The 11,061-nt window shown below is 40.9% G+C and overlaps 2 protein-coding genes across 4 annotated transcripts in view; one reads left to right on the top strand and one right to left on the bottom strand.

The window, feature by feature from the left end:
• Positions 1-4,282: 4,282 nt before the first annotated feature.
• Positions 4,283-6,322, bottom strand: LOC135345012 (uncharacterized). The gene is made up of 5 exons (XM_064542332.1): positions 6,120-6,322; positions 5,557-5,988; positions 5,092-5,493; positions 4,679-5,032; positions 4,283-4,625 (listed from the first exon to the last, which is right to left on the bottom strand). Exons 1-5 carry the CDS (start codon positions 6,175-6,177, stop codon positions 4,399-4,401), a joined length of 1,473 nt encoding a protein of 490 aa, XP_064398402.1. The 5' UTR covers positions 6,178-6,322; the 3' UTR covers positions 4,283-4,398.
• Positions 6,323-6,328: 6 nt separating this feature from the next.
• LOC135344964 (uncharacterized) overlaps positions 6,329-11,061 on the top strand; it is a 22,891-nt gene continuing 18,158 nt past the window's right edge. The window contains exons 1-3 of one of the 3 annotated variants that reach the window (XM_064542275.1): positions 6,329-6,472; positions 6,704-7,062; positions 8,893-9,201. In XM_064542275.1, coding sequence (XP_064398345.1) covers positions 6,816-7,062; positions 8,893-9,201 — 556 coding nt within the window. In that variant the 5' untranslated portion in view covers positions 6,329-6,472; positions 6,704-6,815. Of the gene's footprint in view, positions 6,473-6,703; positions 7,063-7,309; positions 7,363-8,892; positions 9,202-11,061 lie in introns of those variants that run through there. The other 2 variants (XM_064542290.1, XM_064542283.1) reach the window with 2 other exon arrangements.

Below are 11,061 nucleotides of genomic sequence, written 5' to 3'. Positions count from 1 at the left end.
TTGGAGCTCGTATTATAAACTCTACCCACCCACACATCACCTCTCATACATACACACACACACACACACACACAGACGGTGAACTCGTGCAGTATTAACTTCCCCGTGTTAGGCTACACTATCAATGTGAACAGCCAACCAAGACTGGTTGTCTTGGCCTCCAATGTCGTGCTCCTGACTCTGATCAATGTCACTGTCAACTCCAGCATCACTCCTCTGCCCAACAACAAGCTCTACTTAATATCCGTGAGCAAGGTATCTCAGAGAGTCTCCACGAGTCAGAGAATTCGTGAGTGACCGACCATTAATTGTGTTGTAGTAAAGAGAGTTGGCCTACTATTAAACTAACACAGGTGTAAACCGTACGTGCCAAATAGATAACTTCTGGTTTCATGTTATAGGGTGAACTGCTTTCATGGGCTGAACACTGTAGACAGATTTCACTGTGCATGTACTTCTGAATAATTATGTTCATTAATAATGTATGCTATACAAACGTTACTTTTTGACTTAAAGAGTTACTGATAACCACTGACTAGCGAAGGTGAACTCTCTACTAGCGAAGGTTAATCGTACGTACTGTCCACTAGCAAAGGTCAACTCTCGGGAACTTTCTGGGCTACCGTAGAATAAAGCTGCAAAAACACTTGGCTATAAAATGTACAATATCAATAGAAGTAGGCTAATTGAATATTTTTACTACAATTAAGTAGTCGGTCAGAGGAGGTACGACACTCGGTCAAGCTCACGTGGCTGCTATTTCTTGATTGAAGGCAAGAAAGACAATGAAGTCGTTAAAAATGCATTCCAATGACAACATTTAGCTGGTGTCAAGTAAGCGCCATAAAGAGACAAGTTTAGAGCATAAAACTCGGTGAATTTGTTGCTGGCTAGTAGCTAGAGTAGAGATTAGATTTGTTGTTACCAAGGCTCAGATGTTGGCAGTGATTCTAAGTGGTGGTTGAAATTGGTTGAAAAACTTTTTCATATCAGCATAAGCCCAACAATCAACCAGCCTGATCTTAGAAACGTCAAGTGTATTTCTTGAAAGATACACTTCACACCAAATCCACTGTCAAAGTACACAGTCTTGAATGATATTCATGCACAAGTTAATGAGATTCATAATCTGTTTGGCTGGTCATGTGACCGTGTCGTACCTCCTCTGGTAGTTGGTTATTGAAAGACCGCCCAAAAAGTGCTTGTTGTCAAATTCATATTGACAAATAAAGAGGTGACCTTTTTGGTAACCACCACAATGAAAGATTACAGTGACTATGAAAAACCACATTTTATCTCTTTCATAACCATAGAAACCACGGATGTCCAATTAGCTGAGGTCATCTTTCACCAGACGTACGTCCAGCTCAGTTGCAGACTCGCCGACGTCACTCAGTCTCTGGGATGCCTGTTCCGATTCTCACCGAACACGAATGAGACTGGTCAACAAGAATTCTTTGTGATGCGAGGAGAAGGAGGCGGAATCACAGTGTCACAATGTAACTCTCAACGTTCTGCGTACAGATACGATGGGCATCAGCGTGTTTGATATCGAAAACAGTGGCTCTGTGGGCAGCTTCAGGATAGCTAGGTCACGAAGATTGTGGGTATGACCAACTTCACCATGGCTACTAGTTGTGAAATACCTGTACTTTTAGGTGAGTGATTCATTGCTGTAGTAAAATAATTATGGTCTAGTCTTCGACCCTCGATCTTTGTGGTTGGTAACAACTATCCCGTGCTTACTCAATCACCTTTTGTGTTGTCACAAAGAGAATTTCAACAATGTAAAACAACCTCTCAGAAGTAAATAAAACAACCTCTTAGAAGTAAGTATCCCTCTTCACTGTGTTAGTATAGGTGAAGTCCAGCAATACATTAATAACTGCTAGCACATAAGTATATAGTGTCTTGTTGTTGATGGTCTGCATGCGGCTGTGTACACAGTGTGGGGAGTGTACAAACACATCCACTGGAACATTAACTATTTGATTTATAAATATCCTCTCCGGGAATCATCCCTTTTAGCTAGGAGTTGTGTGGTTAAATGGATTGTTGTGTAGATAATTGTGTTGAACCCGGTATTCCTTAGACCTTCTTGTCACAGACACTACTGTAACAGAGTTAATTATACAAATCTTTATACACAAGTCATGATTGTTGGATTATGTACGCAATAGGCAAAAACCATTGCGGTGTATAATTATGTTATGAATCAGGTCATTGTACGTACTGACCACTCCTCAGCCCTTGCGTGCACTTAAACACACTCTGTATTTTCACCCTATAGATACTGTTGTGATGACAACTCGGACCAATATGGTTGCTATAGTGATCCCTATTGTGGTCATTTTACTACTGTAGTTGCTGCTGTGTTGGTAACAGTGATTTTGCTGATTTATTGTAAGATGCATCGCAAAAGCCTGGTGAGTATATGATTAATGTTGCAAAACTTAACAGTTCAAATTAAAGGTGCATGAGAGTGTTCTCCCTGACACCTGTTGTTAGCAATGCATAATTATTATAGAAACATAATATCCTGAATTAATTTTAATTTCCATAGGAGGTCTCAAGGCTTACGTTATTATGTATACGTGTCATGTACATTGTTTCAGTACTTCTTATGAACTGCATGCTCCTCCATACAGAAAGGCAAGTTAAGTCTTACGGCTGAGACTCCCGGTATCACGTACACAGTGGATATCAACACGATGGATCTCACTAACAAAACGGTGAAGGTATATAATAATTATTTTGTGTGTACACTTTTAAATTACTGCATTAATACTTTACAAATAAATTAATTATGTACTCGTAGATACTGTAAACGGATAGCGGTCTTTTCCAGCTATAATGGCATCATACTATTCCACAGATCGACTCGATAATTGCATAAATAAGTATACTAAGCTATAATCATCACAGTCATTGTCTCTGTACTCACAGATACCTACCATCTCCCCATCAAGTCAGTGCTGAGCGTGACCTTAGTAGTAGTCCTCCCACACCCACTTCACACCTCCTGCTGACGCTACTGCTGGTGGCCCTCCGCACCCGTCCAACTACGTTCCCTTAGTGACCTCGAAGACCAGCGGTCAAACGAAGCTTAACAGAAGGGTCCCCTGGTTCAGACAGCTAGCAGCCTCTACTGTCAGGAAGAACGGTTTGTTACCTATTTATGCTTATAAATACGATGACACTTTGCCAGTTTAATTCAATTTTCAGGTATTAGTTTGATGATACTTTACCATAATGTAGTGCAGACAGTTTTTATTGTGCTAATTCTTTATACAGGTCTCTAGAAGTGCCATTCAGCTAAGGTTCCAGAAAGGCTCTTTTTGAAGCTAAAAGTCGACAAAAAACAGCTTCTGGAAGAAATACGAGGTCTAAAAATCACACAAATCGATACATTCACGATTAACAACCACGACCCGTCAGCTAGTAAAGAAGACACAGCCCCTCTACTAAAGACGTATTCTAAACTACACTTTATAGTGACGATTTGCTCAAAGCCCTCAGCGAGGGTTCGTTGGAGGATATTCATGAGGAAAGTGAGAAAGTCGGATCAAGGAACACCTACCTTTCATTGAAAAAATGAAGGGGCTTGCTCAAAAACAAGGGTAAGAAGAGACTGAGTATCAAATTTGTTAACAATGGTTGTGAAGATGCCTCCCTGGATTCAGTCATACTTCAGAAATTGTCGAAGGCCCTCCTAACAAGTATAGTATCACTGCTGACGAGCAAGCATGCGAGGTTACTGAGGAAGCGTCAGAACTAGGAAACCTAGAACTACGAAGAACTTACAAATGATGGCCTGCAACCTTTCGATTTTATTCTAATGGCCAACTGTACCTACCATGCCTCAGCACTTGATCCAATGCTCACAGGTGCCACGCAGCTACTGAAGCCTGGCACAGGGGAGCTGGTCATTATTAGCTCCAGTCGACAGTCGCTTTACGATCTCATTACAAGATTTTATTCACACCAACGCACATACGAGCTGTACACAGCGGAGACAGTAACGGCTGCACTGAAGAAACTAGGCATCAAGTACAAAGTGGAACATGAGACCACTACAATTGATCTGACTCAACAGTTTGCCGAGGGATTTTTGAGTGAAGAAGCTGCTCTGATTTTGGATCACCTTGTGTTCACAAGGCTACAGGATTATGCTCCTGAAGTTGCCAAGTTGTGTGTGGAGTTTCTGAGATCTATTTCTATTACAAACAGAGCAAAAACAGTTGTTACATCAGTGAGTGACATGATAGTTATCTGACATTAATTATGCTTGTAATTAAATCAAACATGATGATGTTTCCATGACAGATTGAGAGAGAACGTGTGGGTTTAAAACGATAAATTATAGCCACTTTATATGAGTTTGTGTGCATGTAAACATTAATCTGGATCAGTACTACTACGGTTAGATACGACAGAAGCTGCAGAAACTTTTCCTAGATCCTTAATAAGTTTATATTGGTATCTGATGATGATCAGTAAAGTTACAACGATAGCAGCTAAAAGTGCTGGCAAAATTGTTCCGAGTGTACCTCCAATGGTCGTTTTGAAATTCTCCAGCTGTGCCATTGTGGCTAATATGGCAGCTTCAAACTCAGTCGTGTTATCTATGGGTAAATCATTTTGTTATATTTTTGCTGAATTCTTTGAAGAAACATACCTATTTTCAGTCTTATAAAATGTGGAGCATACCACACGTCTCGTGAGTCATTGTAGAAAGTTCCACACCTAACTATGAGACCTTCCATGTTTCTTGTAATTTTCCAAATGCTTAAGGAATACTCAACAACATCATCGTCGCAATCTGTATTCGTCAATTTCAATGTCACACCAGTTTCATTTTCAAATATTTCTTGCTGATCTTTGCCCCTGATAAGAAAGGGTTCCCTGTCTTGAAGTTCGAGACTCCACATATCGACAATGTGTAGACCACATGAACGAGTGCAATTAAAGGTGAAGTTGCCACCATTAGCAACACTCGTCTCAAATTGTGAAGTTGTTGAAACTGGATTCTCTATGTTTTTAAATTGTAATGATTTATTGTACAGTGATAATTATTAAGCATTAACTCACGTAAAACTAGTTCCATTGAGTGGTCAGCATACCATACATCATCGATGTTGGTTGAACTATTTATTTTGGTTATTTTGTCTATAGCTCCACATGTTATTAACATCCCGGCAACTTTTCGGTTAATGTTTCCAATAGTAAGAGTGTAGTTCACAAATCCATTATATGTACATATGTCAGAATTCGTCAATTCCAAAGTTATGCCAGTTTCATTAAGAAATCCATTTACTTTCGGATTGACTGCTTCTTCTTCAATGATGATTATGTCTTCACCTCGTTGAAGTCTCCATCGATTACGTATAGAGACCTCTCTATCAGGAAAGCGTTGACGGGTACAGTTGATTGTGGTACTGCTACCAGGAGACACCGTTATTTTAGAGATTGTGGATGTTGTAATTTGACTTTCTGCGTGCATGCAAAGAACAATTCATAATAATTGGATTATATAAAAAGTAGACTTTGTCTTACTTAGGTATAACACGGTTGAGTTTGAAGCCATCTGGTCAGTGGTGTTATCATTCTCAATTTTTCTAGATCCACAAGTAACCGTAAGCCCATCAATACTTCTCCCTGTGTTCTCTATGGTGAGTGAATACTCAATTACTTCACCTGCATTACACACATCCTCGATGTTGTTAATGTTATTGGTTAAACTTAAAATTACTCCAGCATCGTTCTCAAATTCGTTTATTTTCTGCGGGTTCCCACCAATAATGTAACTAAAGTTATTATGGAGATCTAGTTGACGGAGCAAATTTTCTCCTGGTAGAATATACCATAAATCTAGATCGCGATCGCTTTCTGCTTGTTGGCTGCAAATTCGACTACAAGTTAGTGTCAAACTGCTCCAAAGTGTGAACCCCATTCTTGAACAATAATTGTGAGTGATGTTGGTTTCATCTGCAGTATAGTTTATATATTCAACAAGAGACAATAGCATTACATATTTATTATCTCTATAAAATTATACAGTATACAATGCATGTAGTGAAGATCTTTAGCCTAGCTAGATCTATAAGCTTAATACATACCTTGAGCAAAATAATGTCCAGAAAGTAGCAAAATCATAATAGCACTTAAAAGCAACATCTTTCACTGTGTGAGGTAGATCTACTAAGATTATAATGAGCAATTGTATGCAAACTTGTGGTTTCTTGTAAAGATTGCTGCAAATCAAGGTACGCCCCCAAAAGTCTGCAAGATTTTTTATATGCTTATTGAGCACTTTTATTGCTGAGAGACAGCAGCATGCACCACTGTACTGATCGGTCATGCTGCGCTGAACCAGACGTGACCGACTGTATCTAGATCTTACGCTCCTCTGTAAGTACAATGAAGTATCATCTGATACTTTCCCTCCTGATTCTACATGCAGGAATTGCAAGTGAGTGTCAACTGCTTGAGATGATATGAATAGATCTACAGTGGCTGGGAAGTTTGAAACAGTATTGTAATTGCATGTAGCTAGCTATAGCCTTTTAGTAGAGTAACTAGTTAAGTTGTGACAAGGTCCATTTAATAGCATGATTGGGATTGCACCCAACCTTAACCATGGTTGCGTATACATCAAAGCTTAAATTTGTGAATATTTTATTATACTTGTCGTTCTATCTAGGGGCAGAATCCATCAATGCGGTGGTATCACCACAGACTAACTTCACAAAACCCGTCACGTTTTCAGATAACATATCGTACGACTGTTCCGTTACCCCCGGCAACCAACCAGCATGGATTATCAACTCCTTCCAGCTCATCAACTCATCAACCCTACTGACTCCATATTCCTAGATTTCACCGACACTGGAATATTTATCGAGATTCTCTCCACTAATACGACGCGACTGATAATCACCGCCGAGAGTAGGAACACGAGATTGGGAGAGGCCTCTTCGAACATTCTCAAATGTCAGTGCACGGGCTTCAGGGATCTCAACCGAGGGGAGGTCACTCGAACTGTCTCCATAACCACTTACAGTGAGTCACAATAATCCTTACCTTGTTATTAGCTTGTACAATCAATGTAGCGTACATGGGTTATACAACTGTTGCATGCTAGTGTATGCGTACAGTGGATTGCTGTGCACTTGCAACAGAAAATTGCCAAACAGCAAAACCACCAGATATGAATTTCATTACCAATAGTAATTCTAAGCTCAGCTTGCATTTTTATTACAATTAGCAGAATCTCATTGAACATCTGCTTATTCCTAAACATATACAGGTATGAGCAAATTGAATCTACAAGCTGGGCCCAGGGGAGTAAATCCTAAAAAGGTGCTCAGTCATACACCTCCATGCGATTATATAGATATTCTCAGGGCACTCCTATTAGTCTCACTCATAGATACCTACAGAATGGATACTTTATGATAGCACTCTTGAAAAGCTTAAGTAGACTAGAAATGCATGAAATACATTTCAAGAATGCTTGACTGACTATACAGTGTACAAATGTCATGCATGTAAATTACGTTCTTTGGGGGGGAGGGGGCATGCCTAGAGAGGTTCAATGAGTGTCTGCTGAAAATTGGTTACTTCAGTTGGCTCTATGCTTTCTACCTGTAATAAAGTAGTACAGTACTCTTGGAAAAGTTCAAGTAAACTCCAGAAAACTGATAATGATATTCATAATAATTTATCTGATTGTGGTTTTGCTGTTTGGCAAATCTCTGTTGCAAGTGCACTGCAATCCACTGTGCATGCCTTGGCTTAGCCTCTACACAGGCTCTCCTTTTTCTGTTCTTTATCACAATCGTTCAATAAGATAAAATACTGTCTTAATCGTTCAATGAGATAAAATACGGTATTAATTGGAGGAATAAAGAAAGAAATAGACGTAGAGTTAGGAAAAAGGAGAGCCTGTATCGGGAAGTCGCGTGAGGGTAGAAGGGTGGTAGAAGGGTGAAAATGAGCGTGGGCATGCTGAGCTAGAGATGTTGGACTGCCCACGCAGATATCTATGACTAATAAAACTTTACCTGCAGCAAGCTGGACATGGACTTGGAACTGGAAGTTTGCAAGCACTATAGCTAGCTATACCTTAGGCTTAGCTAGATGATCTACTAGTCTAGATTGTGTGTTCAGATTCTATCAGACTATTACCTTTTCTTGTGTCTTTCTACATGCTAGTATAGATCAAGAATAGCTTAAGTTAGTCATCATTATCATATATAGCAGGTAGCTACTGCCACCAGAGCTGGCCACGCTGGTTCTCTGATCTGACTTGCAGCACAGCTTGGTGGTTGTCTCAGTACAGTCTTATTAACTCTGAATGCGTGGGAGAATACCTTACGTCACGATTGTGGGCTACATATCGCCCACGTTCATAAAAATCCTTGTGGATCACGCGATTTCCCAAACCAGGCCTTACTTTTTCTTAACTGTACGCCCATTTCTTTCTTTGTTGCCTCACTAGCACTATGTCTTTTATGGATGAACAGTGACAACAGCAAGAAAAAGTAAGGCCTGGGATCGAGGCTAGCCTTGGCTTGCCTTTACACATGTTGTTGTGCAACCCTGTGGTTTTCATTGTCAATGATCTAATCACTAGTGCACACCTTGAGGCCATCTGGCAATACTTAGCCAGTGGCAGTGCACATTGCAGGGGCAAAATTAAAATGTTATGTCATTCCCTCCGATTGAGATATTATTGTACGTGGGCATGCAGTGCATTGCAGGGACAACTAAGTTCTTTATGTTGTATTATGGATACACCTCCTCACTGCAATCTACTCAACACCTAAATGTTACATCCTCCAAAAAATGTTGAATAAGTTACATCATTATTTTTTCTACCCTCTTCAGATCGCCCAGACCCCCCTGGAAATCTTAACCTAGTCTCCACGGCAATGGGCCTGACGCTAGTATGGGATCGACCCAGCAACGCCCCCCCCCCACTGGTCAGCACCAACTACACTCTCTCTATATTCAACGTAACTGACAGTGGCAACGTGATGTATCTAGATAGCGCCATGACAACAACCAGCTTCTCTATTCACTTTCTCGAGGAGTCCCTGCTTGGAATGCCTTGTCAGCGTTTCCAATTCTTGGTGACAGCTGATAATGATGCTGGTGTGGGGAGTCCCGCCATCTACAATGAAACAGTGCCTGTCTGTAAGTTGCTAATACCATACATACATGCATGGCTATTTTTGTGCAGTAGCTGTGTCGTTGGATGTGCTCTCACACAATAGCTAATTCAAGACAGGGACATTTTGGTGGGGTCCATGCAGGGTCAGTGTTAGAGTAGTCAGTTGGGTTAGGGTTGGGGTTGGTGGTTGGTGCCTGCATGCTGTTGTTGTGTTGTTGGGACAACTGTCTCTATAACCATGGTCCCTGTAAAGAGGTCACCCTAGCTCTCAGTCTGACTACATGCAGCCAGATTCTCAAACTGTCCATAGCACCGTGTTTCAACCTGCCACCTCTTTTATTGATGGTCAGCCAAAATAGTGACTGCTGTGCACTGTAGACAGGTTTTCTTGTTCTTACATTGAATTGTTGTTTTCATTCCATATGCCCAATGTGGTGTGCCAGTATAGTCAGTTCAATTCCTAGGGGAGTCACATACATTATGAGATCAACTAGCCAAACACCTCCCTATAGCTGTTTGTGTCAAGAGATCGAAAAATTCGGTGTAAACTTTGGTATGTGTGGCACTAGCTCTTCTGTTAGAGGCTATCCATATAAACGTGCTTGCTTGATTAGTAGGCTTATAATTATAGCCATACTGCAATTGTTGTACTTGAAATAACGCTGGTTGAACAAACATGCACACTTGTTTACCGAGAAACAACGTGCACCATTATGTAAAAAGAGGGTGTGTGTGGGAATATTGCGTATATGTAAGTACCTAGGCAACCTCTTGAAATCTATGTGTTTCAAGTCGTGACCTTTAAGTATATAACTTCCTTCATTTGAGGTTTCTTTCATTTATCTAGTAACTCTCTCTCTCTCTCTCTCTCTCTCTCTCTCTCTCTCTCTCTCTCTCTCTCTCTCTCTCTCTCTCTCTCTCTCTCTCTCTCTCTCTCTCTCTCTCTCTCTCTCTCTCTCTCTCTCTCTCTCTCTCTCTCTCTCTCTCTCTCTCTCTCTCTCTCTCTCTCTCTCTCTCTCTCTCTCTCTCTCTCTCTCTCTCTCTCTCTCTCTCTCTCTCTCTCTCTCTCTCTCTCTCTCTCTCTCTCTCTCTCTCTCTCTCTCTCTCTCTCTCTCTCTCTCTCTCTCTCTCTCTCTCTGCAGCTGCTAACACACCAGACATTGATGCCACCCTCCGTCTCATGTTTCTGAATCTAGGAATCGACTTCGTTCACAATGCAATTCCGGGTACGCTACTGGGCTCAAAATAGTAAAATAATAATAATGATCTTAAACCGGAAGCAGGTGATAAGAAGTATGGCAATGTGTTGTTTGTGTACACAAAATTAATTGTTTGCTTGGGATCTAGCCTTTTTTATCCTATAGTTGCCCTAATGCTATATATTACACCTTTGTACATGGAAGTCACTATTTTGTACTGGTACATGGGGTATGCAATGCTTTGCTAGTTGTCACCTCGTTAAGTCATTTCCAGCACTTTTCCTTGTTAAGTGCTGGTAATTAGTGCTCTGATTGCTTAGACATAACATTAGATTTTATACGTGTGTGTCCGTTTGGAGCTTGTAATTACACTAGATTATACATACATGTACGCCCCCTTACCCACCCACCCACACACACACACACACACAGACGGTGAACTCGTGCAGCATGAACTTCCCCGTGTTAGACTACACTATCAATGTGAACGGCCACCCAAGACTGATCGTCTCGGCCTCCGATGTGGCACCCCTGACTCTGATCAATGTCACCCTCAACTCTAGCATCACTCCTCTGCTCCATAACAAGTTCTTCTTAATATCCGTGGCTGTCAGGAGCGAGGTGTCTCAGAGAGTCTCCAGAAGTCAGAGATTTCGTGAGTGACTGACCATGCATTAATTGTGT

The sequence above is a fragment of the Halichondria panicea genome, chromosome 1 (assembly GCF_963675165.1).
Source record: "Halichondria panicea chromosome 1, odHalPani1.1, whole genome shotgun sequence".
In the NCBI taxonomy this organism is placed as follows: Eukaryota; Metazoa; Porifera; class Demospongiae; order Suberitida; family Halichondriidae; genus Halichondria; species Halichondria panicea.
Note: the sequence above shows the minus strand (reverse complement) of the source record. Positions and strands in the feature narration are given on the sequence as shown.